The following is a 19,280-nucleotide window of genomic DNA, read 5'->3' on the forward strand; positions in this document are numbered from 1 at the left end:
GTTGGGTATTCCGTTAAAGGAATCTGGCAGTCATGGATCCTGTCCGATGCCCTGCTGGTGGCCAGGGCCATGGCACAACCCCCGGTGACGTCAGGGGGAGCTTCCAGTTGAATTTGCATCAACAAGCTCCTCCCACTGGTTATTAATCTTGAAATGCCCCCCCCCCCGTTGCGCGGGGAGGGGTCATATATAGGTTGTTTGATCCAGTGCCTAAGCCAATACCGCTCACATGCTGTAACCAATAAAGTTGTGGCCTTCTTTAGCCCATTAACCTAAAATACATGTGTCCTTATGTCGTATTTACCCCTATGCGGGTTGCGGGTCCTCGACTCACAACTGGCTTTCAGAGTACCTCGGGTTACATAGGCTTCAGGTTACAGACTCCACTAACCCAGAAACACTACCTCGGGTTAAGAACTTTGCTTCAGAATGAGAACAGAAATTGTGCTCCGGCGGCGCGGCAACAGCAGGAGGCCCCATTAGCTAAAGTGGTGCTTCAGGTTAAGAACAGTTTCAGGTTAAGAACGGACCTCCGGAACGAATTAAGTACTTAACGTGAGGTACCACTGTAGTTGGCAACTCACAGGAGTGAAAAACAACAGAGAGAGCAGACAATGCACTTTTATAAATATGTGTGTGCACTGCAAAACTCTCATTGTCCCTAAGCCGGCGGTTTGGTTAGCAATGGTTTTGTTTTTGCTTTTCAAAACCTCAGATTTATTCATCCCCTGCCAGGTCCCGGCTTGACCCTGTCTCCTCTAGCGAGCATCTCCCTCGCCTGTTTTGTTTTGCCCAGAGATGCTTTGGCAAGAGGCTCCTCTGCTGTGGCTCCAATGTTTCCACCACACTCAGTCATGCGCAGCACCTAACAGCTGACATGAGCATTTCGCTCCCCCTGTTTCTGCTGGGCTCATCGCCTCGCCCGAGACCCTCGAGACAAAGGAGGCGAGAGCCTTGTGCCAACTCCCCAATGACTCTCCCTTCCTCCCTCCCCGCAGAGGGTTTTCACCTCATTAAAGATTAGAAACCCAAACACACCAAACAGAGTCAGGAAAAGAACAAGCTTGCTTACCCCAAGATGCTTGGCTGTGTTTGCACATTCCTCATGCCGAATTCCTACGATGAAGAGGTGCAGAAGGGCTTTCTGAAGGAGGCACCTGCAAGAACCTCCAGACCTGGACCCCAAGATCTCTTGCCACTTCCCTCTTCACCGTTTGTTGTTGTTGTTTAGTCGTTTAGTCGTGTCCGCCTCTTCGTGACCCCCTGGACCAGAGCACGCCAGGCACTCCTGTCTTCCACTGCCTCCCGCAGTTTGGTCAGACTCATGCTGGTAGCTTCGAGAACACTGTCCCGCCATCTCGTCCTCTGTCGTCCCCTTCTCCTTGTGCCCTCCATCTTTCCCAACATCAGGGTCTTTTCCAGGGAGTCCTCTCTTCTCATGAGGGGGCCAAAGGATTGGAGCCTCAGCTTCACAATCTGTCCTTCCAGTGAGCACTCAGGGCTGATTTCCTTCAGAATGGAGAGGTTTGATCTTCTTGCAGTCCATGGGACTCTCAAGAGTCTCCTCCAGCACCAGAATTCAAAAGCATCCATTCTTTGGCAATCAGCCTTCTTTATGGTCCAATTGTCACTTCCATACATCACTACTGGGAAAACCAGAGCTTGAACTATACAGACCTTTGTTGGCAAGGTGATGTCTCTGCTTTTAATGTCTCTGCTTTGCCGTTTAACCATTTCAAAAATGACACCTTGCTCACAGGTAGGGAATGGACAAATGGGCTGAGTTCAGAAGGGGGTGGCCCCACTTGATAGTTCCTCTGCCCTCAGAGGTTTGGGGTGGTGAGCCAGGAAAGGGCCTTCTCTGTGGCAGCCCTAAGTTGTGGGATTCCCTCCCCTGAGCAGTGCACCTGCCACCTTCACTGTACAGCTTCCAGAGGATTTTGAAGATGCACCCTGGCATTTGAAACTTCAGGTGTACCATTTTAGGACCCACCTTATTTTTACAGTTGTAAGTTTGTTTGTTTGTTTGTTTGTTTTTGGTTTTTTAAAAACGTTTTAACCGTGCTTTAATGCTCTAATGAACCCAGAGACTTAGGGTGAAGGGTGGGTAAGTTTCTCATTTTTCCAGTTCTCCACATTTTCACATTAGTTTGCAAAACACCAAAAGGCCTCGTGGAAATCCCTCAGCCCATCAGGGGAAAAGGTGATGTATAAATATTATTATTATAATAATAATAACAATAACAGCCATGACAACAACAATAGTTTCAACTAGCTTACACATTTTTTCTATGCAATCCTTGCCTAATATTCACATTTTTGCAAAGCCATTTCCCAACATATAATGCATTTTGTATGTTACCTTTGCTAATATGTACCCTGAAATGAACCTTTTAGTTGTGAGCACAATTCCTGATTGGAGAAGTGTATTGCAAAATTCAGAAAAATGCAAACACCAAAGGAACAAACTGTATTCCGGTTCTGGTACAGTTTCGGGAACAGAATCGAATTCTGCCCCACCCTTCCTTATGGGGTGCCTGGCCGCCCTGCAAAGTCCTTTGGCAGGGAGACCTCAGACCCCCACCCTTTGAACCTTCTGAGAGGCAAATCTGTGTCCTGGGCCTCCATCCGAGGTCTTTTTAGCACCTGCCACTGCCCCTACAATGTACCCCATCTCTATCACACACAGAGAGAGAATCATGGCTTTTAAATTAAAAGAAATTGAAATAAATACAGGTCTTATGTCTATAATAAAGGTTCATAAATGTACCAAGCAAAAACGTATATATATAGGCCACATGTCTGAAGCTGCACAGGAGAGCAGCCATGGAGCCATTTTGACACCCAGGCTGACCAGGTGTTTCCTCTGCAAGGTCAAATGGAGGAACCTCCCTGTTGTCTTTTCCTTCACAAATCCTGTCTTAAGGGTATATCTGTGTTTGAATAGGGTGAGCCTGTGACTTGGCTCAGGAACTAAGTACTTATCATTACAAAAGACTGGCCAGGCTCCCCAGGGTATCCAATCAAGTGAGCATTATCAGGTAACCTGTCAGACAGGAATTAAACAACACACTCAGATTTCTGTTGTAGACCACCCCTTTCTGTGATGTAGGTATGATGTGTCTGGGGTGGCCTTGGACTCCAGGGAGGGAATTAAAAATGTCTATATAAGGTCAGGCACACCTTTGTCCTGAGTCCTCCTCCTTTCCTGCGTGTGAGGGGAGCACCCTGTTGCAACAGAATCAATAAAGATCAGGCTTACTAGCTGCTTTGCTTCTCAGTATTATCTGATTGGCCTCTGTTATTTTCTCTGACTGATGGAGAACCTACAAAGGACTCTATAAGGGCTCTTGTGTCCCCCGTAAGGGAATAAGAGAAGATTTTTGTTTGTTACAAAACTAAAGGGAGGAGAAGCTGGAAGGGGACATTTCTTCACCCTTCTTCGCCCTCCCACAGGCTGAGGCCACATTCAGCCACATTCGCCAGTCAAGGCGTGGGTTTTGCCTCCTGCCCCAAGCAGAAAATAAAAGGCCACTTCATATGCTGGGCAGCCCAGGGAGGCCCTGTGGGGAGAGGCAGGCAGCCAGGCTATTTCGACCACTGTGATCATTTAGTGGCTGACCCCAAATCCTTTGATGCCCGCCTGCTGCACAGCTTGTTAATGATTTCCTTGACATGGAAAAATAAAAGGAAAGTGAGGGGTGTTGGTTCAGATCGGTGGCACAGCTAAGAAACGCTTCTCAGATGCCTTGCTCCTGCCAGCGCTGGATTTATGCATAAGCTAAGCAAGCTATAGCTTAGGTCCCCACTCTCTTGGGGGCCCCAAAAGAAATTAAAGAAAAAAACTGGATGGACATTGGGCTTTCCTGGTTTGCTCATTTCTATATACAGTGGTACCTTGGTTCTCAAACAATTGCATTGTACAAGTTAGAACACTTAATATCATATTAATAAAGATGTATATAATTATTAGTAGTTTGCATCATATATTTACAGCTATTATTATTTCATGTTATAGCAAGTTTCTAGAGACTAGATTATGGGTCTTTGTAAATTGTGTTTCTAAAGGAACTTTTGTTATTCTATTGTTATTGCAAAAGCAATCTCTCTCTCGCTCTCTCTCTCTGGGAATCATAGATCTGTAGAGTGGGAAGAGAGCACAAGGTGCAACCTGCTGCAATGCAGGAATCATTTCCAATGACCAGCCAGTCAGATCTCTCACCCCCTAGGCTGTTAGCATTTATTCAGCAACAATCTGCGGTTGAATGCTTGCTAATTTCACTCATGTTTCCAGGTGGTTTGGGAGCAGAATGTGTCAAGAGATACAGGGAGGAATGGGTCGGAGGAAGGCTTTCAAAATTCCAGCGGAACACTATGAAATATCCAGGAATTAGGCTATGAACATAAGGAGAGCCTGCAGGATCAGGCCCATGGGGGCCACCTAGCCCAGCATCCTGTTCTCACAGTGGCAAACTCGATGCCCCAAAGGGGAACCCACAAGCAGGATTCAAACTCAAGAGCAACACTCCCCTCCTGTGGTTTCCAGCAACTGATATTCAGAAGCGTGGCTGCTTCCAACTGTGAAGGGCCATCAATAGCCCCCTCTTCCTCCTCTGTGAACTTTTGCCTGATCTTCTTTCAAAGCCATCTAGGTTGGTGGCCCTTCCTGCCTCCAGTGGAAGTGAGTTCCGTAGTTTAACTACACCCCATAGTTTAAATGTGATCAAGCATTTTCAAGAAGCAAGCCCCAGCGCATGTAGCAATTTGCAAATGAAAGTTCCTTTGGATGTCTGGCATGTTTGCATGCTAGATGGCAGCTGTCTGGCTGATTCAGAGTTTCTGATCTTTTTCCATATGGTTGGCCAACGTTCTCTGATGCATCTAGCCAGACTGAAGCATCTTTAGTCCCTCGTGGGTTATTTTTGTCCCATATTAATTTTAACCATCCTGCGCAGGGTGATATTTATCCAGGGCCGAGTCCTCCGACTGACAGCTTTGCTCAGAGAGTTTCCAGCAGGAACCGAGGCCAGCCAGAACTTCTCTGTGGCTGAACAGGATTACTCCAGAACTAAATGCCAGCAAATAGCACAGATTCCTTATTACGAAAGGAATTATGCCTTGGTTTGCTGCAACATTGTTGTCTGAGACTTGGAACAATAGGCAATACAAAGAATGGAAAGCTCTGAAATTAGTCGAGCCATTACACAGAATTTTTAAAAAGCAGAGCAAAGTTTTCCAAAGGATGGTTATTGCACTTCAGTCTGGCTCGACATCTAGTTGGGAACACCCCAAAAAATGTCTCCAGACAAGTGAATTGAGGGACAGTGGCTACTGCCAGGCTGCACTCAATGGGAGGAACTGTTTATGGAGACCACATGGATGCCTAGTTGAAAGATGTCAAAGCACCTTTCCTGTCTCATGTGGCACTCCCTGCCTCAAGAAAGATTTGCTCGGTCACCTCCGAGAGAGTGTTGCATCGCCACCACTTAAAATACGTTTTTGATTCTGCAACATTTTGACCTCATTTCACTTGTCCTCTCCTTTTTAAACCCAACATTACCTCACTCTTCCCCCAAAGAGATTTGAATGCCGTTAGCAACTAACAATAAAAGAACATTCAGGTTTTTTGCTTTTATTTCTGTTCCATTCATTTGGCTGTCCTACCTTGATTTTTGTTTTTAATTTCTTGCTATATTCCCGGGTCATGTGGCCAGCAGGACTAAACTGCTTCTGGCACAACAGGACACCATGACAGAAACCATAGTGCACGGAAACGCCGTTTACCTTCCCGCTGCAGCAGTACCTACTCATCTACTTGCACTGGTGTGCTTTAAAACTGCTAGGTAGGCAGGAGCAGGGACCGAGCAATGGGAGCTCACCCCGTCACAGGGATTCGAACTGCCGACCTACCAATTGGCAAGCCCAAGAGGCTCGGAGCTTTAGACCACAGCGCCACCCGCGTCCTAAGTAGCAACTAATCTCCAGGATGCCTTTCCCATAATTTGCTAGCTAATTCTTTTTTTAAGTGAAGATGCCTGCGATTGAACCAGGGTGGTCAGCATTTGGAATATGTGCTTTTATCTTTGAGTTATTGTCAATAGTTCAAATAAATGCATTTCCAAGGACTGCCACCTTTCCTTTTCAGTCCCCCCCCCCCAAAGCTTTGGCTGAGATTTCTGCATTGCAGGGGGTCAGACTACATGACTCTTGGGGTCCCTTTCAACTCTACCATTCTTTGATTCTAACAAAAAGAATGAAGCACATTTATAATTTTGTCTAAGGAGCTCAAGGCACCCTACATGGTTCTCCGCTCTCTCCATGCTGTCCTCACGGCAACCCTGCGAGGGACGTTAGGCTGAGAGACTGTGACCAGCCCACAGTTGCAAAACACGGTTTGTGGCTGAGCAGAGATTTGAACCTGGGTCTCCCACTCTGACCACGGCGCCACGTCTACCTGCATGCAGACTGGCAAGCTTAAACAGAAACAGCAAAATGAAACGGGGCCTGATTGTAATCCGGCGAGGAATGTAAACGGCGTGTGATTTTTAAAAGCGTACGACCACAGATCTCTCCTGGAGAAGCAAAATGTCGAAAGGGTGAAGCTGAGGTGTGCCGGCATGTATTTCTTTGGGGGAAAGTTTGAGCAAGTTTCCAAAGGAAGAGAAGAAATGTTTAACTGATAGACCTTTAAACATTCCCACAAAACTTTTGTTGTTGTTGAGTCGTTTAGTCATGTCCAACTCTTCGTGACCCCCTGGACCAGAGCATGCCAGGCACTCCTGTCTTCCATTGTCTCCGCAGTTTGGTCAAACTCATGCTGGTAGTTTCCAGAATGCTATCCAACCATCTCGTCCTCTGTCGTCCCCTTCCCCTTGTGCCCTCCATCTTTCCCAACATCAGGGTCTTTTCCAGGGAGTCTTCTCTTCGCAGGAGGTGGCCAAAGTCTTGGAGCCTCAGCTTCAGGATCTGTCCTTCCAGTGAGCACTCGGGGCTGATTTCCTTCAGAATGGAGAGGTTGGATCTTCTTGCAGTCCATGGGACTCTCAAGAGTCTCCTCCAGCACCAGAATTCAAAAGCATCCATTCTTCGGCAATCAGCCTTCTTTATGGTCCAGCTCTCACTTCCGTACATCACTACTGGGAAAACCATGGCTTGAACTATACGGACCTTTGTTGGCAAGGTGATGTCTCTGCTTTTTAAGATACTGTCTAGTTTGTCATTGCTTTTCTCCCAAGAAGCAGGCGTCTTTTAATTTCGTGGCTGCTGTCACCATCTGCAGTGATCATGGAGCCCAAGAAAGTAAAATCTCTCTCTGCCTCCATTTCTTCCCCTTCTATTTGCCAGGAGGTGATGTGACCAGTGGCCATGATCTTCTCGTTGCTTTTAGCCGAGCGTTCTGCTGAGTCACAGGAGGCTGCCCAAGGGAGAAGGAAAAACCTGCGAGGGACCTTCTCTGAAAATTCCCCCTGACTCAGCCTCCCTCGCCATCTCCAAGGCTGTCTTCTCCCCAATGCGTATCGTCACTTGACACGGGGCGTCACACCCTCAGCGCTTCATGCAAGCAGGCACAGGGCCATCGCAAAATCTGCAACGGTGCCAGTGTGGCATAGCGGTTGGAGCGTCGGACTGGGACCTGGGAGACCAGGGTTCAAATCCCTGCCACTCGGCTGTGAAACTTTCTCTGGGTGCTGCCACGGCCGAACCAACCTCGCAGGGCTGTTCTGGGGATTAAATGAGGAGGTAAAGGGACCTCTGACCATTAGGTCCAGTTGCGAATGACTCTGGGGTTGCGGCGCTCATCTCGCTTTACTGGCCGAGGGAGCTGGCATACAGCTTCCTGGTCATGTGGCCAGCATGACTAAGCCGCTTCTGGCGAACCAGAGCAGCGCACGGAAATGCCGTTTACCTTCCTGCCGGAGTGGTACCTATTTATCTACTTGCACTTTGAGGTGCTTTTGAACTTGGCAGGAGCAGGGACCGAGCAACAGGAGCTCACCCCGCCGCGGGGATTTGAACCGCCAACCTTCTGATCGGCAAGCCCTAGGCTCTGTAGTTTAACCCACAGTGCCACCCGTGTCCCTCAAAATGAGGAGGGGGAGAACCGTTTTCTAGAATCACAGGGAAAAGTGGGATGTGCATGCAATAAAAAAGAAGTTCTTATGTTGTAAACTGCCCTGGGATCGTTGGACAAAGTGTGGTATATACATTTAATAAGTGACGATGGTGATAATGTCCAGGCAGGGACCACCAGACCACATACCACAGCAGGTCTGCTTGGGGTGCTCCCAGAGATGTATGTTTCAGATCTCTGCATTTCTCATTCATTCATTCTTCCCAGCTGCCAATCATGCTGACTCCCCTCACTCCTCTGCTATCCTCCCTTCATTCTCTCTGCCCTCCAAAGTGGTGGCAGGAACATGGTGAGTATGGGGGGGGCAAAGGTGAGGGCTTTGGGGTCAAGCTATAGGGGAGGGGAGATTTGGGGAGCTGTGGGGGGATGGGAAAGGAGGGGCTGAGCAAGTTGTGAGGGGAGGGGTGGGTGAGGTCTAAAGGGGGCACGTTGGCAATGGGGCAGGGTTGGCGGAGGTTTTTGAGCCAGGAGAGCAGAGGCGGCAGCCTCTAGTACACAGCATATACAGTGGTACCTCGGGTTAAGTACTTAATTCGTTCCAGAGGCCCGTACCTAACCTGAAACTGTTCTTAAACTGAAGCACCACATTAGCTAATGGGGCCACCTGCTGCTGCAGCGCCGCTGGATTTCTGTTCTCATCCTGAAGCAAAGTTCTTAACCTGAGGTAGTATTTCTGGGTTAGTGGAGTCTGTAACCTGAAGCATATGTAACCTGAAGCGTATGTAACCCGGGGTACCACTGTAGCTCAGAAAGTCACGGCGCATAAGGAGAAAGAGACAGGGAGGGAGAAGGAAAAATGCAAGCTTAGGCGCCAGTTCTTAAAAGTTCACAGTTCTTATTGGAACCAGCTGGAAATGGTTCATGTAGCCTAATGTTTTAACTGTTTTTAATTCTGAGTTGTGAATGGTTGCAACCTGCTCTGGGACCTGATGATGAAAGGTATGTTAATAATAATAATAATAATAATAATAATAATAATAATAATAATAATAATGATGATGATGATATACATTGCCCCTTCTCCCCAGAGATCCTCGTCACTTTAGTTTATCGCCTACAGACCTAGAGCCCCCAGCAGCCTGAACAAACTACAGTTCCCATGATCCTTTGGGCAGGGTGCTTTAAACGTATGGCGTGCACACAGCCTGCCTGTAAGATCTGTTGAACAGTGAAACGTACTTGCTCAGGAGGTGGTGGATGAGATCACCGGATGCGACTGTTGCCCTGCAGGGGGTTGGACTAGATGACCCTTGAGGTTCCTTCCCATCGTACAAATCTATGGTTCCACCTAAGAAACTATGCACAGGATCGCAGCTTAAGCCTACTGTGGCTTCTGGACCAGGGGAGAGCTTCAGAAATGCACAATATCTTAAACTGGGGGTGAGGATCCTGATTTATTATGAACTGTTCCTTTCTCAAACAACCATTGGGAGCCAGCAAAGAAATGAAGGGTAATCCAGGGTTTTGTGGAGCGCAAAGCACCTGCTCCCCTCTTTGAAACCCACCCCTCTTCTCCACCAGATTAAGGAAAGCGAAAGGACACAGATAATCAGCAGCCGGCCAGCCAGCCAGAACCCCTCCAGGGAACAATTGTTCGGGATTCACCGCAGGAAGTCCAGCCTAACCTCATTTCCTCTACGGCTTTTGGGAACTTAACCCTCAGGTCGAGACGCAGTCCAAACCCACAGCAGGAGGGCCGCAGGTCACTTACAGAGAAAATAACGGCCTAATCCCTTTCCCTGCCAAGGGATCATCTGTGAAAGGAGGAGGGAGAGAGATGTCAGAAACGCTAATAAAGGAAATAAGATGATCCCAGGGCAAATGAACAGTGTGGGTTTTGTGAGGGGTCCAGGCTGGGTGTGTCTATGTGGCCTTTATGGCCTTTTCCCCCCACAAGAGAAGTAATAATATTATAATAATTTTATTATTTATACCCTACCCATCTGGCTGGGTTTCCCCAGCAACTCTGGGCAGCTTCCAACAGATTAAAAACTGAATAAAACATCAAGCATTAAAAACTTCCCTAAACAGGGCTGCCTTCAGGTGTCTTTTAAAAGTCAGATAGTTGTTTCCTTGATGTCGGATGGGAAGGTTTCCACAGGGTGGGTGCCAGTACGTTTCCGAGCACAATTCAAAGTGTTGGTGCTGACCTTTAAAGCCCTAAACGGCCTCGGTCCAGTATACCTGAAGGAGCGTCTCCACCCCCATCATTCTGCCCGGACGCTGAGGTCCAGCGCTGAGGCCCTTCTGGCGGTTCCCTCCCTGCTAGAAGCCAGGTTACAGGGAACCAGACAGAGGGCTTTCTCGGTGGTGGTGCCCGCCCTGTGGAACACCTTCCAATCTGATGTTAAGGAAACAAACAACTACAGTGGTACCTTAGGTTAAATACCTTCATTATGGAGGTCCATTCTTAACCTGAAACTGTTCTCAACCTGAAGCACTACTTTAGCTAATGGCTAATAGCTAATCCCTCCTAAGCAAGACTTGGTGGAGAAAGGCAAAGGACAGCCAGGATGAGAGGTCTTCTCCAAGCAGATGGTGAGAACCTCAGCATGGGAGGCAGGAGGGAGAGATCTGAAGTCTCAGGGCATGAGGGCAACTCCCTTGGCTGGATATGAGTTCTCCTAGTAAGCTGCCTTATACAGAATCAGACCATCTAGTTCCATATTCTCTACACTGACTGACAGCAGCTCTCCAGGGTTGCACGCAGGAGAGTCTCCCAAGGCAGATGCTCTACCCACTGAACTTCCCTCTCTGCAGGGAAAGTGTCTCTCATGCCCTGGTGGTTCACCTACAGCAATTTGAAGGAAAAAGCACACCTCATGTTGGTTGGAGACCCTCCCTGGAAGCAGAACTACCACAAAATCAAAGTAAATAACCATTTACGGCCCTTTCCCGATGCCTCAAAGACAGCCAGAACCAGGGTGGCAGCCGGGGGAGGAGGGTTCCAACAAGAGGGTTCCTGATCCCTATAACCCAGACAGGCTCCTCAACCCTCATACCTGGATAGGTCAAAAGGTGTCACCTGCTTTGTTTTAAACATTTTATTTTAAAACACTGGAACTCCCTGCCTATTAATCTCAGGCAGGCCTCTTCACTGTCCTCTTTCTGACACCTGCTTCAAGACATTAATGCATAAAGGAGCCTACTCAGATGTGAGTTTTATTCATTATTCTTCAGGCTCTTGTTAAATTAACTATTTGAAAGTTTTCAATTATCGTTGTTCATTTTTCCTAGGGATCATTTTATTGTTTTATCTTTTTCATAAACCACTTTGAGGTGGCTGTTATACAGTCAAGCAGCGTACAAATTTTATGAAATAAAAAAGTAACAAATTTATTTGTAACTCTTCCTGGGATAATGTACCTGGGTTCAAATTACACACTCAGCCATGAGTGAGTGGTGACCTTGAGGGCCAGTCTCTGCCTCTCAAGCTATCCTACCTCACAGAGTTGTTGTGGGGACTAAACGAGGGGGGGGCATGTATCCTTATGCTCTTTGGAGAAAAAGGTAGAATATAAATACAATACATTAACAACAGACAACAACAACAACATCAACAACATCAACAACAACGCAATGATTATCCTCCATGCGCAAAGGTGCGCAGGTGAGGCATAGACAGGCGTGGGCACTCCCCTCCCTTACCTGGATGTAGGCTCTCTGGAGGAAGCTGTAAGGCACCCTGCGCTGGAAATCCGCGCGCACCTCGTCGCTGGCGACGTGTCTGGAGTCCGCCCCGGGCAGCGCTTCCCGGCGGCAGGAGCGCAGGCAGCGCGCCCGGCGGAGCAGCGCGCCGAAGAAGCGCAGGTCCCGCCGGGCAGCATCCTCTCGCGGCTCAGCGTCTTCGAGCGGCGCCTCCCGACGGCAGCGCAGCGCGCAGCCCAGGCGCGCCTCCCGCAGGCGGCGCTCGGCGCTCAGCGCTGCCTCCAAGAAGCGCACGGCGCCGGCGAAGTCCCCCTGCGAGTGCGCCTCCACGCCGGCTGCGTAGAGCGCGTCGTAGGGCGGCCCGGGCTCCGGCTCCCCGGCCCCCGACGCCTCCAGCTGCAGCAGCAACAGCAGAGGCTGGAGCAGAAGGAACAGCAGCCCGGGGGCCATCCCCGCCGCCCCGCTTTCCGGGCTGGGACGCGCCGTCGAGGCTGGGCAGGTGGCGACGGGCGCGCCGGACGGGGCGCACGGAGGATGCTTTGCGGATGAAGGCTGCTGAAGCTGGCTGTCGAGCGACGGGCGCTCCTGGGAAGGCAGGAGGAAGGCGGCGGAGGTGGAGCCCTCCCCCTCGGGGTTTCCCCTCCGCCCAGGCCAGAGGGCCGGGAATGCCCGGGGGGAGGAGAGGCTAGCCGTCGGCGCTTCCCTCGGCTGCGAGCGGAGCAGGAGAGCCAGGAGAGCGAGCGAGAAGCCGCTGGGGGGAGCGCTCCGTCTGCAGCCCGGCCAAGCTCGCTCTCTCTCCTCCCCGGCTGGCTGCTGCGCCGGAACCGGCAGCGCTTCCAGGGCCGGGCGCGCCTCTCGCCCGGCGGGCGGCTTGCCTGCTTCGCCCTCCTCTGCTCGCCAGAGGGACTGCTTGCCTGCCTGCCCTGCTCGGCGGGGCGGAGAGAAAGAGCAGGCGGAGGAGGCTGTCCCTCGATGGCTACCGGCGAGGAGAGAGAGGAGCCGGCCGTGCGGCTTGACCTGCGGGGGAAAGGGGGTTCCCCCCTTCGCAGTTTCTTCCCACTTTCCTCCCCGCCCTGCCTCCTTCGGAACAGCGGGTGCTGGAGAGAGGCGGCGTCGCGAGGGCACTGGAAAGCATCATTCGTACTAATATCGTTACCATATTTCTATCGTGCCTTTTGCCGGGCCGGGACGCAAGGCGGCTCGCGCAGAGAAATCAGAACAAGCTGAAAACATAGAAAGGACAATCGTCAAAATGTACTTAGAACTAAAAAAAATCAATTGCTGGTGGTTTTTGGATTTCCTGCTCACCAGCAACCGAAAGGTCCTAGGGCGCGTTTGGCAACGTAAAAAGGCCAAGTTAAAATGAGGGCCACCAACTTAGCTCAGGTAGAGAGGCTCTTCTCTGGGTCCGAGCACCTTCTCTCAAGTAGGTATGGTAGGAACATGTTGACACACCTTTTTGTGTTGCGGCTACCAGCCTGTGGAACTCCCTGGCTCAAGAGAGATTTGTTTGGCCAGCTTCTGGGCTTGCCAAAAGCACCTCATTGACTTCTGTGAGAGGCAGTGGCTGGGGCAGTTGGCCCTTTGACTGGGTCCAGAAGCACAGGACTTTTCTCACCCGATTCATCCCACCAGGACCCCATACTCTGGCCTCTGACTTTCCTGTGTGTTGAGTGGCCTTATCTTTGCACATTGCCTCAGGAGAGTGAGGAAAATTCTCAGGGATGATTCCCACCCTGGCCGGCACTTTCTTGATCTCCTGCCCTCAGGCAGAAGATATAGAAGCATGATTAGTCGCACCAACAGGGTAAAGAACAGCTTCTATCCGTGAGCTGTTAGGCTGCTGAATGAAAAGAGAACAACAGGGCAACTGACTTTTGGGTTTGGTGGGTGTGCGTCAGTGAACGAGGGGAATTAAGACTAAGAGAGCTGAGTGGGGGTGGTGCTCGTGTAATCTCACTGTATACAAGTTGTGCAAGTGACAATAAAGTATTTCAATTTCAATTGCAGTGCTATTATTTTTATTTTAAATTTCAGTCTTGAAACTGCTGTACAGTCATGTCCAGTATTCTTTATGCTGCACAAAAGCTGCAATCCTTTGCATGCTTTCCTGGGAGTAAAGACCCCTTGAAGACAAGGAGATTGAATCCTGAGTACACAATTACGCCCAGAACTGAGCTCAGTTAGTTAGAGCGTGGTGCTGATAATGCCAGGGTTGCAGGTTTGATCCCCGTCTGGGACAGCTGCATATTCCTGCCTTGCAGGGGGTTGGAATAGATGATCCTCAGGGTCCCTCCCAACTCTGTGAATTCTATGATTCTAAGGTCTAAGAGCAGTGGAATCCAACAAAAGCAGTTTCCTTGTGAAATTTTCTTAGGGGCAGATTTCCAAAAACAAGCTGTCTAGTCTGAGCTTCATTTATCCACATTCAAAAATGTCTCTATATTTTTTTTTTTTAATTTCTGTTTTGCAGTTTAAAATACTCATTTTTACAACCTTAAAATATCATTGACTTCCCTTCCTCTCTTTCCATGGTTCATTTTACATATCACAAATCCCTGCATATCTTACAAAAACTATACCATTCAGTATTCCATCATTACATCCATCAAGACTTATTTACACGGTTGAATTTATCTTAGTGCTGCCAGCGATTTCAGCTGTACACAATTATTTCCCATATATTCAATAAACGTTTTCCAGTCTTCTCTAAACGTGTGTTCTTCTTGTTCTCTTATTCTATATGTTAAATCTGCAAGCTGAGCATATTCTGTCAGCTTAAATTGCCATTCGTCGTTAGTTGGGACCTCTCTCATTTTCCATTTTGGGGCTAACAAAACATGGGCCGCAGTAGTGGCATGCATAAATAACATTTTTTGACACCTGGGAATTTCAGTCTGAATTATCCCCAACAAAAAGGACTCTGGTTGTTGTTGTTTTTGGAAAGTACTTTTAAACATTTTTTATATCCCAATACTCTTTTACACGTCCACCACACATGAAAGAAGGTTCCGTCCACCTCTTTGCATCTCCACATTCAAATATGTTTGCAGCATCAGAACATAAGAAAAGCCCTGCTGTTCATTTGTGGTGGTCTTTGTTTTCATGGGTGAATGAACAACCACACCCTAGGACAACCCCAACCTCACTCACCACCAAAGGAACACAAGTGAACAGCAGAGAACCTGCACAAGCAACGCTGACACAAAACCCCACATATATTAAGTAAAATAGAAACTTTGCCACCCAACCCCACTCATCTTCCCCCCTCCACCTCCTTCCCCCTTTTCTTCCCAATGTCTCAACAAATGAAACCGATTTGTAAAAAAAAAAAAAAGTTATATGAAAAAAATACGAGAGAGAGACATTGCACACACCTTTGTAAATTAAAAAAAAATCTTTAATAAAAATATAGTTAAAAAAAAAAGCCCTGCTGAGTCGGAACAATGGCCCATCGAATCCTGGATCCTGTTCTCATAGTGGCCAAACAGATGCCTCTTCTGGGAAGCCTGTAAGCAGGATTTGAGCACCAGAGCCCTCTGCCCTCCTCTGGTTTCCAGCATAACTGCCTCTGACTGTGGACGGCAAAGCATAGCTATTCTGGCTAGCAACCATCAATCACCATTGATACATCAGGACTCTCAATGCACAAGGACATAGGAAAGAGACTCGCACTGAGTCACTGACCACCAGCAACCCTTCGGGGGGAGGGGGCTTTCCCAACTCTACTGGGAGTTGCTGCAAATTCAGCCTGTGGAGTTCTCCAGCCAACAGCCCCTGCAGCTGCCAGCATGCTCATCTGTCTTTTTGCAAAAATAAATAGTTCCGCTACGGTGCCAAGTCCTTCTCAACTCCCACCCCCTGCAGAGAGAATGATTTATGGCATGGAGGTGCCTCATACCACCTGGGTGGGTTTAATTAGGGAAAGCCTGTCCTTACAAGTTAACAGGGTTATGCAACCAATGTTTTTTTTAAAAAAACACAGCTGTAGAGTATGCATTTCGGAGGTGGGGGGTGTTTAGTATGCAGCAGGAGGAGAACATGAGCAGTTCTCCAATCTGACCGACTTAGTAGGGTGGGCTTGGGTGCAGCTGAGAAGCCAAGGAAAATCCCCCAGTGTCATTCAAATGATCTGTTTCTTGGCAATTGCTCCCCTAAACCTTCCCAACTTAGAGAACATGGATCCCTGTTTCCAGGTGCCTCCCTCAGTATATGTTGAGTACATCTTGGATGGTTTTGCTTTTCTGGCTGCCCTGACCTCTTTCATTTCGGTGCAGAATCTCACTCCTCTATCTAAAGGAGTTACTGCTTGGCCCCCTTCAGCTTCACCACCTGGGATGAGGGCCAGCCAAACGAAAGCCTCCATGAAGCATCCCCTTCCAGCCTTCCTCAGCTGCCGGCACATTTTGCAGCCTCCCTTGATGTCTCCCTTTTCACCTCTGTGGAGTCTGACCTGCCAAGAAATTACTCATGGTGGAATCATCCTACAAGAAATGACCTTTTCAATTTTTTTTTTATAATCCCCCCTCCAAAGATCTCTCAACCCAGTGGAACTTGCGGTGTGTGTAGCGGATCTCCCCTCGTCCAGGAAGCAAACAAAGAAAAAATAGAGCCTTATAATGTTTTGTTCGTTCAAATAATCCTCTGGAGTTCCAGGTTCTGAGCTTCCTGGTTCTGTTGCAGAGAAGCAGTGATTCTATTTATTTGCTGCTCCTCCATTTTGATTTCTGGACTCTAACATACTATAAACCCTGCTGGATGAGGCCAGTGGCCCCTCTAGCCAAGCATCATGTTCTCTGAGTGGCCAAAAAGATGCCCCAGTCGGAAGCCAGCAAGCAGGATTTGAACACAAGAGATCTCTGCTCTCCTGCAGGTTTCCAGCAACTGATGTTCTTTGCTGCTTCCCACTGCAGAGTTGGAGAAAGTTCAGAACAGGGCAGCCAAAATGATTGAGGGGGTGACAAAGTGACCCGCCTATGGAAGAAAGGCGGCAGGAGGTTTTGGTTTAGAAAAAAGGTGGAAGTGACAGGGTGTAGGTTTCTAAAACTGTGCCTCCTTCCCTCATAACACAAGAACTCATGAACATCTTAGGGAGCTGCACGTTGGAAGATTCAGGACAGAGAAAATGAATGAATTCTCCATGTAATATAATTTTTAATAATAATAATAATAATATTAAATACTTAAATAAATAAATTATTTATACCCCGCCCATCTGGCTGGGTTTCCCCGGCCACTCTGGGCAGCTTCCAACACGATAAGACATCAAACATTAAAAGCTTCCCTAAACAGGGCTGCCTTCAGATGCCTTCTAAAAGTCAGATAGTTGTTTATTTCCTTGACATCTGATGGGAGGGCGTTCCACAGGGCGGGCTCTCTGCCTGGTTCCCTGTGACATCACCACAGAGAAGGCTCTCTGCCTGGTTCCCTGTGACATCACATCTCTCAGTGAGGTAACCACCAGAAGACCCTCGTGGCTGGACCTCATTGTCCGGGCAGAACGATGGGGGTGGAGACGCTCCTTCAGGTCTACTGGGCCGAGGCTGTTTGGGGCTTTCAAGGTCAGCACCAACACTTTGAATTGTGCTTGGAAACATACTGGGAGTCAATGTAGCTCTTTCAAGCTCTTTATGTGGTTTCAGCATAGGAGAAATGGGGCGCTGTCCCACTGACCTCAGCTCTCAGCTGCCTGCCTTTTTCCTACTGGGAGTGACCCTGGCTGTCATCGTCTTCTATTCTCAGTGCTGCCCTTGCAGAACTCAGCAAGTGAAGAGGAAGATCGTGGGGGACAACACTAGACATTAGTTGCTTCCACCTGTCATGGGCCCCCTGGTGCCCCCTGCTCCTCGCTTTCTGCCCTACCAGCCACCACTGTCCCAACCCCAGAGGCCAGCCTATGAGTTTGGCGCTCAACTGGTTTGCGTGATTGAGTTCACTTTTCAAGAACAGGCTAAATAGAATGGCTTGGATGACCTGACGCCACTAAATTACTATAATTCCAGCACCTTCGATGCACATCTTTGTGGGTGTCCAGCAATATCACAACCTCGGTTATGAGAAAGCAAAAACGCTGCTGGCTTCCACCAGATTTCTCTGTTCCAAAATGGCATCTAGGAGCATGAGAAGAAAGTCCCGTCTCCCAATTCAGACCAGTGGGGTCAATCGAGCGCTCTACTGTCTACACCAGGGGTCTGCAAACTTTTTCATCAGGGGGCCGGTCCACTGTCCCTCAGACCTTGTGGGGGGCCGGACTATATTTTGCAGGGGGGCAGGGGCAGGGAAATGAATGAATTCCTATGCCCCACAAATAACCCAGAGATGCATTATAAATAAAAGGGCACCTTCTACTCATGTAAAAACACACTGATTCCCAGACCGTCCGTGGGCCAGATTGAGAAGGCGATTGGGCCGGATCCGGCCCCTGGGCCTTAGGCTGCCTACCCATGGTCTACACTGAGTGGCTAAAGCTCTCCAGTCTCTTTTTTTTTTTTAATAAAATGTATTTATTTGCTTGTTTGAATTAAAATTTTACAGAGATATATCACACATAAGTCATAAAGACAAGATTCCAAGGAATCTCCCGGACTTCCATCCTCACCTTTGTGGGTCTATTATTAATCCTATTCTCCCACATCTTCTATGATAGTCCAAATCCTTTACCTCTTCCACTGAGTCCGTAATTCAACCTTAAGGCACAAGTGATATTCCAATCCTGCCAATGATTTTTACTGTCCTTAAGGTAAGTTATACATTTTCCCCATTCCTTGTTAAATTTTTGGTCTTCCTGATTTCTGATTTTCTGGTCATTTTAGCCATTTTGGCATAGTCCATTAACTTCATCTGCCAATCTTCTCTAGTACGGACTTTATCTTCTTTCCATCTCTGGCCAGTAACATCCGTGCAGCCGTGGTCACATACATAAATAGTCTTTTCAGCTCCCTCGGGATTTTGGCACCTCGAATTCCTAAAAGGAAGGCTTCAGGCTTTTTAACAAAGGTTGTTTTAAACATTCCCCCCCAACTCATTATATATAATTTCCCAAAATCCTTTTACTACCTTATAATTCCACCACAAATGATAAAAGGTGCTGTCTTTTTCCTTACATTCCAGCATACATTTGAGCATGTTTTATACATTTTTGCTAATTTACTAGGGGTTTCTGACAGGGGTGTGTAACAGCCCGACCTGGGAATTCCAGTGATCAACCATTGAGCAAGACCTCCACCATGAGATTGGAGCTGTGATAACAGTTTTGCTTGCGCAGTTGCCAAAGGAGAGAGGTCGCTGCAACTATCATGTGACAAATGAACCTCTGCAAATCAACATTTTAAAAACAGCCTTTTCAGCCTCCTGGTGTTTCCTCTCTCTGTCTCTTTTTTAAAATAGTAGCTTGGCACCCAGGAGACCAGCAAGCGCAGGTTTGCCCTGCCCCGTGGAGAGGAAAATCTGTACCTGTTGAATTTCAGCCTTCGCACACATATTAACGCTGCAGAGCCTCTGT

The 19,280-nt window shown here is 48.3% G+C and overlaps 1 protein-coding gene across 1 annotated transcript in view; it reads right to left on the bottom strand.

Annotated features, from left to right (window-relative positions):
- The window catches only part of P3H2 (prolyl 3-hydroxylase 2), a 121,783-nt gene extending 108,008 nt beyond the window's left edge, over positions 1-13,775 (bottom strand). The window contains exon 1 of the mRNA XM_083504134.1: positions 11,780-13,775. Within this exon, the coding sequence (XP_083360260.1) occupies positions 11,780-12,229 (450 nt within the window). The 5' untranslated portion in view covers positions 12,230-13,775. The remainder of the gene's footprint in view (positions 1-11,779) is intronic.
- Positions 13,776-19,280: the final 5,505 nt, after the last annotated feature.

The sequence above is a fragment of the Podarcis liolepis genome (genome assembly GCF_965112155.1).
Source record: "Podarcis liolepis genome assembly, chromosome: 5".
NCBI classification, from domain to species: domain Eukaryota; kingdom Metazoa; phylum Chordata; class Lepidosauria; order Squamata; family Lacertidae; genus Podarcis; species Podarcis liolepis.